General features: G+C 45.6%; 1 protein-coding gene across 2 annotated transcripts; it reads left to right on the top strand.

The window, feature by feature from the left end:
- The first annotated feature begins 8,764 nt into the window (after positions 1-8,764).
- Positions 8,765-18,845, top strand: LOC308700320 (extracellular superoxide dismutase [Cu-Zn]-like). Of its 2 annotated transcripts, XM_081381903.1 has the most exons (3): positions 8,765-8,903; positions 9,262-9,361; positions 18,071-18,845. In XM_081381903.1, the coding sequence occupies exons 2-3, from the start codon at positions 9,275-9,277 to the stop codon at positions 18,728-18,730; spliced, it is 747 nt and encodes a 248-aa protein (XP_081238029.1). In that variant the 5' UTR covers positions 8,765-8,903; positions 9,262-9,274; the 3' UTR covers positions 18,731-18,845. The 2 variants fall into 2 exon arrangements, with proteins under 2 accessions (XP_081238029.1, XP_081238030.1); XM_081381904.1 differs by lacking the exon at positions 9,262-9,361.
- The last annotated feature ends 604 nt before the right edge of the window (positions 18,846-19,449 follow it).

The following is a 19,449-nucleotide window of genomic DNA, read 5'->3' as shown; positions in this document are numbered from 1 at the left end:
ACTTTCACATCCAGGTTGTACGGTGACACAGGCAGTTCCTCAGATTCGCCTTTGGAGAAAGAGCGTTCCAATACAGGGTCCTTCCCTTCGGCCTCGCTCTGGCCCCGAGGACATTCACGAAGTGTATGGATGCAACTCTGGCCCCTTTGCGGCTCCAGGGCATCCGTATTCTAAATTACCTGGACAATTGGCACATTTTAGCCCAGTCCAGGGAGCTAGTGACCCACAACAGAGACATCGTCCTGAGTCATATCCAGTCTCTCGGTTTGAGGTTGAACTCGGAGAAGAGTGTTCTTGCTCCGGCTCAAAGCACCGTTTTCTTGGGGGTGAACATGGATTCCGTTCTCATGCAGGCCCGCTTGGCTCCTGCACGTATTTCCAGTCTGACGTCATGCTTGGCCCGTTTTTCGCTAGGCCATCATGTGTCTGTGGGCACTTGTCGCAGGATGCTGGGCCTGATGGCCGCGCCCTCCTCCGTGCTACCGCTGGGCCTGCTCCACATGAGACCCTTCATGTGGTGGATGAAGCTCTCAGGGGTTCGACCCTCCGGGCCAGCCTTTCGCCTACTGAAGGTATCGCGCAGTTGCTTTCGAGCCCTGTCAGTTTGGCGGGACCCTCTTTTTCTTTGGAAAGGGGTCAGCATGGGTGCGGTATTTCGTCGCCAGATGATTATGACGGATGCCTCTCTCACCGGCTGGGGAGCAGTTTTCGAGGGCAGACCAGCGTGTGGGGTTTGGACTGGCGAGACTCTCTCTTGGCACATAAACTGCCTGGAGTTAAGAGCCGTTTTTCTGGCTCTGCATCATTTTCTCCCTCTTCTGGAGGGACACCATGTAATTGTCAGAACAGACAACATGGCAGTGGTGTCTCATGTGAACCGGCAGGGGGGTTCTCGTTCGCGCACCCTGGACAGGCATGCGCGTCACCTTCTCCTGTGGTCTCAGAGCAGATTCCTATCTCTGAGAGCAGTCCATGTCCCAGGGGTTCTGAACCTCACAGCAGACTTTCTGTCGAGGCAGAAACTCAGATCGGGAGAATGGATGTTGAACCTCCAGACAGTGGCCCTGATCTGGGAGGTTTTCGGAGAGGCGGAAGTGGACCTCTTTGCATCTCAAGAGTCGTCCCAATGCCCGCTGTGGTTCTCCCTGAGTCCCCCGGCTCCATTAGGGATAGACGCGTTCGCTCACCCTTGGCCAACGCAGAAACTCTATGCCTTCCCGCCCATCAAACTGATCCAGGCGGTCTTGGCCAGAGTGAGAGAGAGCAGAGTCAGCCTCCTCCTGGTAGCTCCGTTCTGGCCGTCTCAGCCATGGTTTTCGGAGCTAATTCCTCTGCTGGAATCTTCCCCCTGGAAGATCCCGGTCAGGGAGGACCTGTTGTCCCAGCTGCAGGGCAGGATATGGCATCCTCGCCCAGACATGTGGAAGCTGTATGTTTGGCCAATCAGAGGCCATTAGCATTAAGTTCTGATCTCCCAACTGACGTTCAGGAGACCATTGCGAGTGCTAGAGCCCCTTCTACAAGGAGGCTATATTCTTCCAAATGGAAGGTTTTTGAGGCATGGTGCTTAGCACATGATAGGAGTCCAGTTAACTGCCCTGTTGGTTCAGTACTGGAATTCCTGCAGGAGAAGTTTGCTTCTGGAGCAGCTGCTACCACTCTCAGAGTTTATGTCGCAGCTATTGCAGCACATAGGGAATCGGACGAGATTCCCCTGGGGAAACTAAGGTTAGTTTCGGCCTTCATGCGTGGGGTTAAGCGCCTGAAACCGGCTCGCTCCCCTAGAGTTCCCTCATGGGACCTTTCTATTGTCCTAGAGGGTTTGACGAAGGCCCCCTTTGAGCCCTTGGAGTCAGCTCCGGAGCGGAATCTGTCTCTCAAGGTTTCTCTTTTGTTGGCTTTGTCCTCATTAAAGCGGGTAGGAGACTTACAAGCTCTTTCTGTTAGCGAGTCTTGCTTGGACTTTGCTCCTGGCTTGGTCAAGGTTTCCTTGAGGCCGAGACCAGGGTATGTCCCCAAAGTTCTTTCCACAACTTTCCGCTCGCAGGTGGTTAACCTTAACGCTTTCCACCCTCCTCCATTTTCTTCTGAGGTAGATAGGAAGCTTAACTTGCTCTGCCCAGTTCGTTCTCTTAAGATATATGTAGACCGCTCAGGCGGTTGGAGGAAATCTAACCAGCTTCTGGTTTGTTTCGGTGCTGGCCGCCGTGGGCTTGCTGCATCAAAGCAGAGGATTTCTCACTGGGTCACAGAAGCTATCTCGTTGGCTTACGAGGTGCGTGGCTTGCCTTCACCTCTTAGCATTAGAGCACATTCCACCAGAAGTGTGGCAACTTCTCAAGCTCTTTTTAGAGGAGCACTTTTGGAGGACATTTGTGTTGCAGCAGGCTGGTCCTCTCCGCACACTTTTGTAAGGTTCTATAATTTGGATCTTGACATGACCCCGGGTTCCCAGGTTCTTTCTGTTTGAACTCATCTTGGTCGTTGTCTCTTTATGTACCAGTCATTGAAAGCGCTCTAGCTTGGCGAGTTTGGTTGTCCTTGTCCCACTGCGCTATCCGCAGCGTTGAGTGAACCTATGAAAGAGAACGTCTCTGGTTACTTACGTAACCTATGTTCTCTGAATAGGGAACGAGATGCTGCGTTAGCTGCCAAGCTCCTCGCGCTGCTGACAGTTTTCTTTTCGGCAGAGAAATCTGAGGAGCAGATGGCGAGCGCGAATATGTAATGATGCGACGTAAGAGCGTCGGGGCGGAGTGTCTCGTTCCCTATTCAGAGAACATAGGTTACGTAAGTAACCAGAGACGTTTTCAAAGCTTTTTAACAGTTATAGCGCCACCTATGGTCCGATCTCCATACAATTGTGCATGCTTCTTTACAATGTTATTTCACATATGCTCACCAATTTTCGTTAAGTTCTGAGTTTTTGTTTAGGATTTATAGGCTTTCGAGTGATATTTGCCACGCCCATTTTCTAAATGACCGTGTTATAGCCGTCCAAATGTAAAAGTTCAAAAGTTTTAGCACTTTGTGCTTGAACCCCTAATAATGGCTCGTCCATGTTCACTTTCGTTCAAACATTATGGACCATGGCAAGCAGACTTTGGGACAAAAGGAGAACTAAAACGAGGATCAATATCGGCGTGGTGTTTTGGAGATGCCACAAACTTCGACTTGACAGAGGCGTCTTGCATGTACTTTATTAGACAGCTGAGCAAATGTACATAAAACTAATCAATGTCATATAGCTCAACATGATGAAATGTTAGAATATGATCAGTATGTTATTCTAATGTTCATCTAGCTTACTGCTAGTCTCATACAGACAAACAAACGCATAGAATAATAACTTTCAACACACTCAAATGCAGTTTAGTGTGATAGTGTAGACCAAGTGAAACAGCTCTGCGTTACCTAACAAGTTTAATTCACCAAATAAACTGACTTGTTAACCCTTTTCCACCAAGGCAGTGCTGGTGCTGGTTCAGAGCTAGAGCCTAGTTTCAAATGGGTTCTTTGTTTTTCGACACCCAGAGCACCAGCTCTGAACCAGGAAAAGTGGTTCTTAAGTAGCACCAAAACATTGCTGGTCTAGAAGTAAGAACCGCTTGCGTCAGGGCCTGGGGACGGGGTTACCGTGACAAACAAGACGAACAGAAACTTGTGACCGCCATTTCTCAAATAGCAGCTAATCGAGCTAATAACAGCTTGATTGTAATCTCCGTCTATGCAAGTTATGGTCGAGCTTCACGAACACGTTGGATTCGCCGTGTTTGGATGCCGATGTAGGTTCGCAAAGCCATGAGCATCAATAGTAACGCAATGACCTCCATTGTTGATGGAAGGCTTGTTCGAGATGCATCGGAGCGGCACGGACCAATCGGAGCTGCGGGAGTGTTTGGAGAGCATACGAGTCCTTGTGCTTTTGGATTGCTTTCGCCGTGCTTTGATGTCATGAGCCGATCGGTCTGCGAGAAGCCGAACCATCTCGAACAAGCCTGGTGTGTTTGTGTTTGGCGCTGCCACGCTAGCATTGCTGGGCAACATGAGATGTATACAGTGACCTTGTGTTTGGCAAACCGGATCTTAGAGAGCTCGTCAGACGAACCAACTCCGGACTGGCAATACTGTAGCTCTGGCTCTGAACTGGCACCTTGTTCATGCTGGTGGAAAAGGGGTATTTGTGAGTATTAATTCAACACTTGCGGGTAGATCAGTAGAATGAAATGTCCTTATTCCTTTATATCCGCAGGACTCGCATGTGGCTCTGATATCTGTCTCTCATTGGCAATGACGACAAGTTCCATAATTCCGCTTATGCGTCATCAACCTACACCTTTGTTATTGTAAGAGGTTAGCAAGCCTGGTTAGTACCTGGATGGGAGACCTCCTGAGAAAACCAGGTTGCTGCTGGAAGAGGTGTTAGTGAGGCCAGCAGGGGGTGCTCACCCGTGGTCTATGTGGGTCCTAGCGCCCCAGTGTAGTGATCGGGACACTATACTGTCAAAGAGCACCATCCTTCCAATGAGACGTTAAACCGAGGTCCTGACTCTCTGTGGTCATTAAAAGTCCAAGGATGTCCTTCGAAAAAGAGTAGGGGTGTAACCCCGGCATCCTGGCCAAATTTGCCCCTTGGCCTCTGTCCATCACGGCCTCCTAATCATCCCCATATACTGATTGGCTTCATCACTGTCTCCTCTCCACCATTAAGCTGGTGTGTGGTGGGCGTTCTGGCCCAATATGGATGCTGCACATTGGTGGTGGTTGAGGATATCTTCCCTTCCATGTAAAGCGCTTTGAGTACCCAGAAAAGCGCTATATAAATGTAACGAATTATTATTATTATTATTATTAAAATGTAGATGCAGAATATAACGCTTTAAAATATGGACACAATTTAAGTTCATCTACAGTGTTTAGAGAAAACAGACAGAAAAAAAGTTTTACAATATGGTTACCATTTAAAATGTTCCTCTTATTGAATTTTTGTTAGCCTATTTGTTGTTGCATGTGTTGTAGTTCCATTTGTAATATGTTGTAGAGTTCATTAAGATATCTGATATTCAACTTTCATAAAATGTCATGTCAACACAACATGTTCTAGTTGTTTTGAACTTGACACATGCATTGAGTGAACTGATGAGTATTACTCATCATAGCCCATCTATGTGCTTTTGGGTCTGTTAAATATGCTGTGGTATATGTTTGTGTGATGTGTTAATAAATCATGTGTTTTTAAGATCCAGGATCATTTTTGATAAATTAGGGATGGGTCACATTAACTGAAAAGAAATTTGTCCCGAGTGCATGATCTCAAAATGTTTATTGGTATATACCTTGCACATATCAACTGTATTCAAAATGAAATATTAAAGTCGGACCTTAAAGTTAACAAAAGTAATAAAAAGAAATAAACATCTAGGTACTGTATCTATCTAAATAACAAGTAGGGATGTCCCGATCCGATCACGTGATCGGAAATCGGGCCCGATCACGTGTTTTCAGACTCGATCGGAATCGGACGTTACCTTCCGATCAGGACTCGGATATATATGTATATATATTCTCATTATTTTTTAACACATCTATAGTTATGCGGTGGCACAGAGTTACGCCGGTTTCACACTGCACGCGTTAGCAGAGTGTAAGCAGCGCAGGAGCAGTTCATAAGGTGAGCAGGGGCAGGACACGCGCGTTTTGCTTTCACACTGGCAGCTTTTGTCACGCGCGGCTGAACCGCAGGTTGTGTAGGGCAGGTTACAGACAGAGTAGGCCTACTCTATAATGGATAAGTTGGCATTGCTTTTTTCTTTTTCAGATACATTTAAGAGAAAAGACTTGTCAAGAAGCTTATTTTATTAATAATTTCATATAACTTTTTGTTCATCTTTGTTTTTATTGTTATGGCAACAAGTTTGTTTTTGGACATTTGTTTTCTTTTTAAATTGCTGTTGGTCATTTGATTGACTGTTTAAAACACAATAGATATCATCAATGCACTTTTTGGATAAAACTGCGGTGTATTTTGGCCATGATCAATGTATTGTCACTTTAATTCAGCAAAAGCGGCGCAGCAAAAATAAACTCGGCGCCGAAACGATCGCGGCACTGCTGCTCTGCTCTACTACGCACTGCCGTGCTGCGTCTCGCGCGGTGTGAATGCTCTAAAGCCTGGTTTAATCTGTTAACATGAGCGGCGAAAAAAAATACGCACTGCACGCTCTGCTAACAGTGCAGTGTGAAACCGGGTAAGAGTTAGGAGTGCAGTTCCTAAAAGCACATTACTGGCTTTGCAAACACTGTAGCACTTTTATTTTTTATTTTTTATTTGTTCACATGCCTGCCGGGTATTTTAAGTTGAGGTGCTATTTGTTTATATATTAGACTTTTTTATATTTACTGTTGCACTAAAGTCCAAAAGTGAAGAATTTATTTATTACTTGATTGTTCAAGCTACCTCACAGAAGTGCTCTGTTTGTTAACAGAGTTGTTGAATGTTAAAATAAGGTGAATTAAATAAAAAATAAGGAACATCCTGGATCTGTTTTTTCGCTCTTCTTTATTCTTTTTTTTATGTATTAAGTATCGGATCGGGAATCGGTATCGGCAGATACTCAAAATCACAGACATCCCAAGTCTCCCGGAAGTTCCGGGAGTCTCCCGCATATTGATAGCGGCTCCCTGATACCCGCAAATGAGTTAAAATCTCCCGGAATCTAGAGCGAGCGAGCCAGAGCGCGCGTGCACAGCAGAGAGGGAGAGGGAGCGAGAGACCTTGCGTGTGTGCGTGTGTGCGCACGTAAGATAGAGAGCATCTGATTGGCCTGTTTCGGTAAATCAACCAATCAATTGTCAGTGTGGGCGGGTTTTATCGCTTCTCCCGAACCGAATTAATCAGTTCAGTGTATCTAGAAACAGGAGCGCCATGGCAACGGGAGAGTGCCACAAAAAAACATGCAAAAAACGAAAGTATAAGATACATTTTACGGCAGACTACATGAAAGTGTACCCCTGTCTTATAAGAGTAAAACATAATGATAGTCTTGCACGCTGTAAAGTTTGTAACAGTGACTTCAGCATTGCCCATGGCGGGTTAAATGATTGTAAAAGACATGTTGAGGTGAGTTCAACAAGTTTCATTTCATTCATGTGCATATTAGCCTATTCCTTAGACCTGTTTAAAGCTGCAATGGAATATAAATAAAAGCAGTTTACATGAATAGTATAAGCAGCTTATAAATAGTAAAAGTAATCTACAAATTGTAACATTATGAACAAATAAATGCATAGGCCTATAGCCTATAGAAATTATGTATTATGCTTTTATATATTTTAGGGACAACAACTCTGTGGTGAAATGTCATAACCTTGTCCTCCTTCCATTTTTTTTTTTTGTGGGGGGGGGGGGGGGGGGGGTAGGGTACCTCCCTGAAATGAACTTTTGCAGGTTGGGATGTCTGAAATCAAATGACTCGGACTCAGACTCGAGGGCAAAAAAACCTGATCGGGACATCCCTAATAACAAGTGTCCCACCTTACCTGCATTCAATCTACTAAAAGGGGATTTTAACATCGATGCCATAGAAGAATCATTCCCTCAGAAATTTGTACTTCTGCCTTCAAATACAAGTACAGTTTTTCAGTACTTTTAACAACTTTCCTAAACTCTTAATGCACCAACACACCTACAACACACAATTGGCAAAACAGTTAATTTCATGCTCAAAATCACACACTGTAAACCAAACTCCAACACTAATTTTCTAAATACAATAATACACTATGCCTACCAGAACACTGCAAACATGTCTCCAAATCAAATCATTTTTCAAAACACTAACATAGTAACATAGCTGTCCAACAGGAAGATTTAGTCAATCATAGCACAATGTCATAAAAACACTAACATCAGATGGAATTACAGAAACTGCATTATTGTATACGTGTCAGGTCTGCCCTTATACAACAGACAGTATATTGTATTGATCATAGATTGTGTTTTGCACTGCAGTTTCTTTTGAAGCTTCTCTACATTTTTGTTTTGTTGGGTTTACTGTAGGTCTTTTGCTGCAGAAATTCAATAAAAAAAGACCCATCTCAGAGTGCTTTATAGAATGTACGGTTACAGTATACACCATATGGTCATGCGATTGAAAGAAACTTAACACCTGAGTGTGTTTCCTAGATGGGAATCAGCTGTGATTTATATTATTGCATAATTGTTTCTCAGTAACAATAGGATAAAATACAGGGGATATATTTGGGTTTCAATTCACAATATAAACAGATGTTTACCTTGACTTTAGCCTGTAAGGTTCAGAACATGGTGTTATCTGTTCTGACACACATTGTTTAAAGCATCGGTAAATTTGGCAGTAAAAATCCATTGTTTTGGTCTTGTTTGAGCTTGTGTGTAAAAGAAGTTCAAGCATTTTAAATTTGTTAATTGTATGCATTTTGTGTTAAAGCAACAAGAAATGTGTTAATAGTATAGGTTACATAGACAGATGTAGTGCTAACTAACCGTGTTAAGAGTTTTGGAAAATTGTTAAAAGTATTGAAAAATCTGTCATAGCAATCGTAAAAAAAAACTATAGCAGTACTTCTTTTAATAAACACAAAACACTGGAGAACACATTGTGCAATGCAAGACAAAGAACTGAATAAACTGAGTGCTATATATAAACAGGCAAACAAAGGGAGCTAAATGAAACACAGGTGAACTTAATGAGTGACTAACAGACTATCATGGTTAACTTGTAGCTCAACATGAGTTCCTATAAGAGCAGCCAAAAGGAACATTCTCTCAACCCCAGGTCAGGACTGCACACGGATTAAGTGTTGTAGTTTTTTTGTGACTGCAATATTCAGGCTCCACACGGATTGAGGACAACTTTTCAGCTGTACGGTAGTGCACCTTTGCTGTTTTAGGCTTGTTTTGTTTTTGTTTTCTCCATTCCATTTTCTCCATCAACTGACTTGATTTAGTACAACTAAAAAAAGTTTAGTGTAAGCAAAAGTATAGATATTATCTTTTATTTTACCTGTCCTTGTGAAAAATATCAGAATCAGGAAATCTTAACTTTATATTTAATATTGAATAACATGAAGGCTACAACAGATCAAATTAAGTGTACTTTAAAGCACAACAAATAGATTGTCAAAACATAATGTACTTTAAAGTAAAACTCTTAGTTTGGCATTATTTTCTTTTTTTTTAAGAGTACATGTACTTAATGTCACTCCTGAATGTCACTCCAGCAGAAGCCCTATCATGGCCACCAGAGGGCACTTCTCCCTAGACCTTTTCCATTTCCATGAACCTTTGCCTGGACTCATTTTAGTGTGTTTACATCCACCTGTATGTCATTGGTTTGTATCATAGGAACTTTGGCTGGCAGGTGTGACGCTTATGAAAGTGTGTGTGTGTACACTTAAGTGGCTTTTTATAATTCATCCGTGTTATTATCTGCAAGTTTTATTTATTATTATTTATTATTATTATTATTATTATTATTAGTGTAATTTCAAGATACTACAGGTACACATCCAGTACCAATAAGCTAATTTTTTATTTTATTATTTTCACAAGGCTACATAGCAATTCAAAAATTATAGTTCCCTTACGAGAACGTTCTCTCGTACTGCGTTGAAAACGCTGTGGGAAAACTCCTTTTCTCGAGAATATTGAAGCCTTTATTTTAAAACGCATTGCTGCAGCACATGCGAGAGCTAGAAGCTCGCGTGAGCGTGCTGATTGGCTTGTGCAAAGCAACTGCACGAACCAATGGCGGAACAGCAGAGGAGCGCGAGCCAATCGGGACGCTTGGCACTCTGCCAGAGTCAAGCGCGCGAAACTGCACGGGACAGAAGAGTATAAATACACAGAGAATCCGCCATTTGACAGATTTTATCTCCTTCAGCTTTCGACTCACCTCGTCGCTGATTCTCTCCGAGTGAAGCCGCTCGTCGTCGAACAGCCGTCCAGCGGAACAGCTTCGCATCCCGGCATCTGCCAGCTGAGCGTTTCCCTGTGGCATCCGACGAGTATCCTTTTTCTCTTTCTCTCTATCCTAAAAGAGCAAATTCGCTGTTTTCACAGCGCGCGGTGTTGATTCAAATGCCGCTCTCTATCTGTGAATACTGCGGGTTTCCCCTGCTTGTGTTTACAGACACACACTCTGTGTGCTGCCTGTCTCGGCCCTGAGCACGCCGAGTCAGCGCTCACTATAGGCGGCTGCCTTCTCCGCGACGGGATGCCTGTTTCTTCTCTCCGCTCGAGACTTGCTCTCGCTTCGTCGGTGAGTAATCCCGCCCTTCTTCCGTCTTCGGCGCCCCGCGAGCCCCGTAGGAAGAAGCGGCGCGATCATGAGGCGTCCTGAACGCGGTGAGTTTAGCGGATGCACGCTGGGCTTTTCTCCACGTGCTTCCCCCACGCTCTTCTCAGTTCTGTTCTCTCAGAGCGACCAACGCCCCTTGTCTGAAGCGGCGGGATTCGTCTCTTTTGACGGATCTGCTGATGTTATTGCATGACGCAGTTCCGTGGCGGCATCTGAGAACGAGGATTGGTCGGGCTCCGCGGACCCCTCCCCCCCGTCTCAGTTAGACCCTTCTGACACTCGAGCGAACATCGACGCCGAACTCTTCCGCGTCATGTCTCGCGCTGTCAACGAGCTGGGACTCTACTGGTTTTTCTCCAGCTGAGCCTGCCAGAAGCCGCCTCGACGAGTGGTACCAGCCGGGGCGCCAACAGGCCCCTCGTCAGCGCGCCGCTCCATTTCTGCCTGAGGTCCACTAAGAGCTCACTAAAAGCTGGCGCGCGCCCTTTTCAGCTCGAACGCGCTCATCTGCTTCTTCAACGCCCTCCACTGTTGACGGCGCTGAAGAAAAAGGTTATGTGTGTCTCCTCCCACTGCAGGAAGTTGGAGGTCTAAGACTGTGCACCCATCTAAGCCGTGCATAACTACTTCGGCCATTGCCAGCCGCGCTTATGCTGCCACCGGTCAAGCTGCCTCTGCTCTCCACGCCATGGCGACCCTCCAAGTGTTTCAGGCGAAGCTCCTCCGCTACATGGATGAGTCAGGCCCTGACCCAGACACTTTTAACCCTCTGGAGTCTGGGCTGTTTTTGGGGCCCTTGAGATGTTCTGACATGCCCTGACATTTGTGCTTTTTTCAGTTGCTTATAAACATATTAATGGCAAAGGTGTAAATTCACTCTATAAAGCACAAACAGCGCTACAATAATATGTGAGCCACGTGAATGTACATGTTTTCATTTTTGAGAGAATAATGTTTATGCATGGATATTGAAAAAACTAAAAACTAAAATTTCTGAAATAAGGCCACAAAACAAATAGTAAATATGTGTCAATAAGACTTTTGACTAATGGATGTCCTCGCCTAGAATTTTTTCTTCAAAATTATGTGAAAATAGTCTTGCTTTATTGTTCACATAAAAACATACATTGATTTAAATTGATGTAAAACAGGTTTTGCTTGAAAAGCCAATATGCGAGGGGGCGTGAACGAGGAGTGGTTTACACCTGAATTACCACCCACTCTGCATAATGATGAGCCATTCACACAGGTGTGAAACTGACTGAGCCACAATGCAAGGACAAAGGATATTTAGAAGAAGACTTAAATTGACCATTTAAGATTTTGCTTACATCTATCTTGTACATATGTTTTGCTATTTTATTAAAAAGGTTACAATTACAACAATAATTACAATTTCAACAATATTTAAAGTGTACTCTTTCTTTGTAAAAAAAAAAAAAAAAAAAGATTATAGGCCTACATTTTATCTATGTATTCATTACTTTGAATATAGCCAACAAACATCTTAGTTGATGACTTTATTTTTGACAAAAATAGTAGGCTATTTTATATATAGAAATTGCTAAACAAAAGCTTATTTGATGTGGCAGTATATTCTACAGTAAAAACTGTACCCAAATCTACTAAACCAAGTGTTGTCTTTCATATTTCGCCTGACTGTAATGTTGTTTTCATGAAATATTAGGGCATATAAATGTTAATTTGCAGTTCACGTTGCTTATACAAATAGCCTACATTTTATTTCAACCTATTTCAGTCGATTTTTACTCATCTCAGTATAGCAATACAGTTTGCTAAAAAATCATCATTCGTTGACGATAGGCTCGCGATCTTTGCAGTAGGCTAGTGAACGCACCAGAGAAATGCACATTTATTATACATAGTTTGTTTTGGATGGTTTTGTGTAGAACCAGTTTTCTGTAAATATATTTCACATTTTTTAGACATGTGAGGCGAGTAGGCTCATGATTCATGATGATCTCCAGTTCAAGCACCATGTTGTGATTGCTGGCCTTTTACTTTAAATCCAGGAAATTTGTTAATGAAAAAAAATTTAAAATTAAGATACAATTGATACAAAACGAAATTCGTTTTAAAGAAAGGATTTGTACTTTCTGTTTTGAGGTCTCTGTGAAAGTTTTAGAGCGCTGGCGTCCATAATGGAGAACTGTCACGTATTATTGTTTTTTTGCCAGCTGTGGTAAACAGCGCGCATCTATGCCGTTCGTTCATTCATAAACAGAAACCCGAGAAGGAAAAACTTACTAGTATTCCTCAGCTCGTATTCCTCGTATTCCTCATTATTCCTCACAGCGCTGCGAGACGGTGAAGTAATGTTCTGAATAAACTGGTGTTTTGGTTTTCTCATGCTGATGATAGGGGCGTTCACAGGATTGCGCGGATTACCTCAGCCATTTGCGTTTGAATAGCACGCGCTCTCCGTGGGCGGAGTCACATTACATTTGAATTAGCTCTAATGAGGTTGACTGGAATCGCTCTCTTTTAATACAGATTTCACAAGATGAGAATATTTGTTTTTTTATATAAATTACTTCATTAAAAAGAAGAAAATTCAAGCTTCATGCCTGTGTGTCTGAATGCCTGTTTGACTGCGTATTCACTGAGATATTGCTCATTTTCGGACGCGTTTCAGAATGGACTACAGGGACAGAGAGAAGGCAGAACTCGCTTCGTGTTTATTTTTCTTTATTTGGCAAAAAGCACAACACTTTGTTTTTATTGTGAGTATACACAAAAATAATACACATTTAACAGAATCGATTGATGTATGAAACTTGTTTTGTAAAATCAAAGTCAAAAGAGAATTTGGGTCTCAATCAACTCATAAGGAAAAAAAGCGAGCAGATCACGCCGGCGTGATCTCCGACCTCTGAGGGTTAAGGACCTCAGAAGTGCAATAGATCTAGCGCTACGGGCCACTAAGACCACCGCTCAAGCACTGGGCCGCAACATGGCAGCCTAGCAGTTTTAGAGCGCCACCTATGGCTGACATTGACCGAAATCAGGGACGCAGACACAACCGCCTTCCTCGATTCTCCGGTCACAGCATCTGGTCTCTTCGGCCCATCTGTCAGCGGCTTCGCAGACCGCTTCACTGAGGCTCAGAAAGTCTCCAGCGCCATGAAGCATTTCCTCCCTAAACGCTCCAGTTCGGTCCAACGGCGCCCCAAGGGCACGCCGCGACCTGAGAGGGTAGCTTCACAAGTCCTCCAGCCCCGCCCAGTGGCTGAGACTAGCCAGCGCATGAAGCATGCAAAACGGTTCCTGTTCCCTAAGCGCCAGGGCCCGCAGCCGAAGCTCACGCTCGATCACGAGCCCAAGAAGCCGTCCTAACCGGCTTAAAGAGGGGTCATTGTCCCGCCGCGGCCGGACCAGCCCCGAAGATCGCTCGAGTGCTACTCTCAGCCCCCTCTTCAGTTCAGGCGGTTGGAGCAGTTTTAAATGCAGAACATGGGCCCGTCACCTGTCACGCACCCCTGCACTCAAACGCTGTTTTAACAGCGACCCACAAAAAGCACAAACCGAGCAAAAATTTCTCCCTCACATACATGTCAGTTCGAACCCCCAACACTGGGCGTTCCAGATATGATAATGTCTCTGTCTCTGCGGGCTCTAGCTTGGCAAGCTATTCCCGGAGTTTCAGAATGGGTAATGAACATCATAAAGCGCGGTTACTCGCTTCAGTTTGCCCGCAGACCACCGCGTTTCCGTGCGGTTATACAAACCACGGTAAGGAGCACACTGAGTCATGTCCTCCGCACCGAAGTGTTAAGTCTGCTGGCCAAAGGGGCCATCGAAAAGATCCCCCTTTCTCAGAGCGAGTCAGGTTTTTACAGCCGTTACTTTCTTGTTCCAAAGAAAGACGGCGGCCTGAGACCCATTTTAGATCTGAGACATCTGAACAAGGCTCTCATGTCACGGCCGTTCAGAATGCTCACGACCAGACACATCCTGGCGCAAATTCGCCCAGGCGACTGGTTTTTCTCAATAGATCTAAAAGACGCTTACTTTCACATTCAAGTGAACCCCAACCACAGGCCATTCTTGAGATTCGCCTTCAAGGGGCAGACATACCAGTACACAGTCCTACCATTTGGACTGGCACTGGCACCTCGTACATTCACGAAGTGCATGGATGCAGCTCTCTCCCCCCTGAGACAGCGGGGAATGCGCATCCTGAACTACCTCGGCGATTGGCTCATATTGACCCAGTCAGAGGCGGAGTCACATACTCACAGAGCCTGGCTCCTCAGACATCTAGAATGTCTAGGGCTCAAGGTCAAATTTGCCAAGAGTATTCTGTTGCCCAGCCAACGTATCACGTTCCTGGGAACAGTTCTCGACTCTGTACTTATGAGAGCATGGCCCACACCGGCCCGTGCTCTAACGATTCAGCAGTTCGCAGCATCGCTCACAGAGGGCTCTTATGTACCCCTCAGAACGTTCCAGAGGATCCTTGGCCTCATGGCCTCCGCATCATCAGTACTCCAACTCGGCCTACTACGTATGCGTCCTCTTCAGCTGTGGCTAGCACCTCTGGTGCCACCCCACGCCTGGCATTCAGGCCACTTGGTTATCAAGGTAAACCAGCACTGTGTTCAAGCCCTGGCACCTTGGAAAGACGCCAGCTGGTACCAGCAGGGCGTAAGCATGGGGGTGGTCTCAGAGAGGAGGGTGATTTCAACAGACGCTTCCAACTCAGGTTGGGGAGCGCTGTACGAGGGCAGGCCTGCCTCCGGCCTCTGGTCGAGCTCGGAGAAACGCCTACACATCAACTGCCTCAAATGAGAGCAGTTTTCCTGGCCCTGAAAACCTTCCTCCCATACCTGGCTGGACACCACGTATTGGTCCGGACGGACAACATGTCAGTGGTATCTTACATAAATCGCCAGGGCGGCCTCAGGTCCCGCATCCTGCTTGCCATAGCCACCCAGCTACTGTTATGGGCTCACACCAATCTGCGCTCGCTCAGGGCAGCTCACGTGCCGGGCACGTTGAACACAGGAGCAGACATGCTCTCTCGGGGCAGGGTTCCCCCAGAGGAATGGTCTCTCCACCCTCAGACGGTTCTCCTACTTTGGGAGGTCTTCGGGAAGGCAGAAGTAGATCTCTTCGCCTCAGAAGACAATCGTCACTGCCCAATCTTCTTTTCAAAGAACAGGGATGCGTTGGCCCACGACTGGCCCAGCCTTCCCCTCTATGCGTTTCCTCCGGTCTCGATGCTCCCTCAGGTCATCGAACGGATCAGAGACACGAAATGCGCAGTGCTCCTGATAGCTCCTCTCTGGCGAACCCAGTCTTGGTTCCCGGAGCTGATACGGCTGTCTGTGACAGACCCTTGGCCAATCCCAGTGAGGCGCGACCTCCTGGCTAAGGCCAACAGGACTATAGGCATCCCCGTCCCGATTTGTGGGCCCTACACGCTTGGCCACTCAACGGGTACCCCAGGACCTCCCAGAGGGCGTCCTGAACACGATCAGGGAGGCTAGAGCTCCGTCTACCAGACGCCTCTACCACCATAAATGGTCAGTGTTTTCCAGCTGGTGTTTAGCTCGAAACCTCGACCCACACACTTGTGAAGTACCAAGAGTGCTATCCTTTCTCCAGGAGATGCTGGATGCGGGTCGTTCCCCCTCCACTCTCAAGGTATACGTAGCAGCAATTGCTGCACAGCATGTATCGGAAGCCGGAGCCTCCTTAGGAAAATGCGACCTTATAGTTCGCTTCCTTAAGGGCGCCAGAAGGCTTAACCCGCCTCGGCCGCCATCTGTCCCAGCATGGGACCTTTCTTTGGTTCTGCGGGCTCTTAAGGGACCTCCCTTTGAACCACTTCAGTCAGCCGACCTAAAACCTCTCTCCCTGAAAACCGCCCTGCTGTTGGCACTGGCGTCAGTCAAGAGAGTAAGTGACTTACAGGCGCTCTCTACTAGCGCTTCCTGTCTGGAATTCGGCCCCAATGACTCTAAGGTCATCCTTAGGCCAAGACATGGATATATTCCTAAGGTGCTCTCAACTCCGTTCAGAGCCCAGGTTATTTCTCTGTCAGCTCTTCCCACTTCAGAAGAGTTCAGTGATGTTCTCACACTCTGCCCTGTCAGAGCTTTGAGAATTTATTTAGAGCGTTCAGCCTCTTTCAGACAGTCTGAACAGCTTTTTGTTTGTTTCGGGGGCCGAACCAAAGGTCTTCCCGTCACGAAGCTCACGCTGTCCAGATGGATAGTGGATGCCATTGCTCTGGCCTACACCTCACTGGGCCTTACATGTCCCATAGGTGTTAGAGCTCACTCCACGAGAGGCGTCGCCTCCTCGTGGGCCTGGTCGAGTGGTGTTCCTATCGAAGACATTTGTGCGGCGGCCGGATGGTCCGTCCCGTCCACATTTGTGAGATTTTACAACCTGGAAGTTCCTGCTCTGCAGGCACGAGTTCTCTCTATCTAAGCTCTGGCTCTGCGGACCCAGGCTGGTTTTGACATTCTTTCTGTCACACTTGTGCGACGACCGGCTAGTCTGTTTCGTCCACATTTGGAAACGTTACAACCCAAAAGTCCCTGCTCCGCAGGTACGAATTCTCTCTAGCTAGGCCCTGGCTCTATGGATCCAGACTAGTTATGAAAATGTCTATGCAGGACGTTATGCGCTAAATAACGTATGCGGCGGCCGGCTGGTCCGTTCCGTCCACATCTTAGACCTTTATGGTACCTGCCTTATAGGCATGAGTAGTCTCTATCTAATGCTGGCTCTGTGGACCCAGACTAGTTTTTGACTCAGACACTGGTTGTCATCTCGTGTTGTGGGATTCTTAAGACTGGCCCTTGGCCCAGCTTTATCTGTTTGGATATCTAAGGGCCCGAAGATTCGGTCTCTTTATCCTAGGCTATTCTGTACTTCCTGGACCTCTCGGTGAGTCAGATTGGCCAAAGACGACAAGCACGGCGTTTTAAATAGTGTTCCCACAGCGTTTTCAACGCAGTACGAGAGAACGTTCTCGTAAGGGAACGTACTTGGTTACTTACGTAACCTCGGTTCCCTTAGAGATAAGTACTACTACTGCGATACTGCGTTGCCTTGCCGTGCTATTGTCTCTTATGGCAGGTGTCTTTTCGCTTCAGTCGATTTAAACCTGTGAAATGGCGGATTCTCTGTGTATTTATACTCTTCTGTCACGTGCAGTTTCGCGCGCTTGACTCTGGCAGAGTGCCAAGTGTCCCGATTGACTCGCGCTCCTCTGCTGTTCCGCCATTGGATCGTGCAGTTGCTTTGCACAAGCCAATCAGCACGCTCACGCGAGCTTCTAGCTCTCGCATGTGCTGCAGCAATGCGTTTTAAAATAAAGGCTTCAATATTCTCGAGAAAAGGAGTTTTCCCACAGCGTTTTCAACGCAGTACTCGTTCCCTTATCTCTAAGGGAACCGAGGTTACGTAAGTAACCAAGTACGTTTTCTAGACAGCAACATGGTGTCGGCCCACATCTGGTACACCTGGATTACACACGGCCCAGATGTGGGCCGGGTCTGGTTGCTGTCTGGGTTCTTGTATGGTTTTTCCATTGCAAACTAATCTGGTTGTGCTATGCAACTTGTGTACCTAATGCAACTTTCATTCTCAAAGCTCCCTGCAACAAAGCTTTGACCTTTTATCAAAAATATTACTTTCTTAAACCAATGGCATGATTTCACTGAATCCACTTTTCATTGTGGGCTTTAAAGATCAACATGGAGAAAATCATCCTAATATTCCCTCTGATATTGCTGGTGCTGCATATACAAGGAGGAGAGTTCCACAAGGAGGAGTGTTTGCCTGCCGAAGCTCCACAGCCGGAAGTCGTGGAGTTCGACAACACCATCTATGCCACTTGTGAAGTAACTCCCAGCCCCAATTTGCCACGTAACCAGCCAAAGATCTTTGGGCAAATCCTCTTCAAGCAGGTCTTCCCCAATGGAGATTTAGAAGTGAAAATCAACCTCCGTGGTTTGCCTGCCATCGATCGTCAAGAGCGTGCCATGCACATCCATCAGTATGGAGACCTCAGTCAAGGCTGCATCACTGTTGGTCCTCATTATAATCCAAACGGCGTTGACCACCCTCATCATCCTGGAGACCTGGGCAACTTTGCTTCCGAGAAAGGAGTTATAAGGCAGTTCCTGACGCTTCCAGACGCCAAGCTCTTTGGGCCTTATTCCATTCTGGGACGTGCGGTGGCGGTTCATGAGAAGGAGGATGATCTGGGAATGGGTTCAGATGAGGAGAGTAAACTCAGTGGGAATGCTGGACCGATAATTGCTCTCGGTGTGATTGGTATTACTACTCCAAGTCTGTGGCAGAAGACTGAAGTGCCCCCCAAGAAACCATGTGGAGGAAGGCACTGAGAGTCAAAGATGAGGGAGTCGGATATGGTGGAAGGGCAGATTCAAATGGGATAATCATGATTTTCCTTGTGTATTCTTTGTATGTGTCCTACATTAAAGTATATTTCATAACCTGAACATTCCCATGTTTTCTTTCTTGGTCTTTTCAGAGGGTTTTTGGCCAAAGCTTCCAATAGTAAATGCACTCTTAAAAATAAATGTAGGGTGACTGCAGGCAAAGTGGGCCGTTTAGTTTGATTTACTGTGCTCAATGGGTTAACACTTTCTGAGCATGACAATGGCCTTTAATTAAAGATACACTATTTCTTTAAATAATACAATGGTTTAGGTTGATGCAATGTGACATTGGAGGGTGTGGCTAGATCTCAAGGGAGGACACCTTTATTGTTCAAGGTAGACATAACCTCTGACATAAGATTTTATTTTTGAAATTATAAGGTTTCTAGCTAAATGTCAACAAATGGGTATATTATTCTGACAGTTTGTTAGTACAGTTAACAGGGAATCAAAATGCAAAAAATGTCTAGGTTTTCTTGTAAGGTGTTTAAAGCTAGAATATGTAAGATTTTTGTAATAAAATAACCAAAAATCACTTGCAAAGTGTGCTATATTTCCTGCAGTTGTGTACTTCCAGTATCCCAAAAGTTCCCAAAGATTCTTAATTTCAGAGAAATTCCCATTTTAAATCAAAGCTGCAAGCAGCATTTATCGGGGTTCAA

The sequence above is a fragment of the Scardinius erythrophthalmus genome, assembly GCF_964197995.2.
Source record: "Scardinius erythrophthalmus genome assembly, chromosome: 1".
Lineage (NCBI taxonomy): Eukaryota > Metazoa > Chordata > Actinopteri > Cypriniformes > Leuciscidae > Scardinius > Scardinius erythrophthalmus.
Note: the sequence above shows the minus strand (reverse complement) of the source record. Positions and strands in the feature narration are given on the sequence as shown.

Bases quoted from the DNA above. Each gene is read 5' to 3' on its own strand.
- LOC308700320 (XM_081381903.1), top strand. From the start codon at position 9,275: ATGGCCACCAGAGGGCACTTCTCCCTAGACCTTTTCCATTTCCATGAA. The intron at 9,362-18,070 runs GTATGTCATTGG...TGGGCTTTAAAG, and splicing joins TAGTGTGTTTACATCCACCT to ATCAACATGGAGAAAATCAT.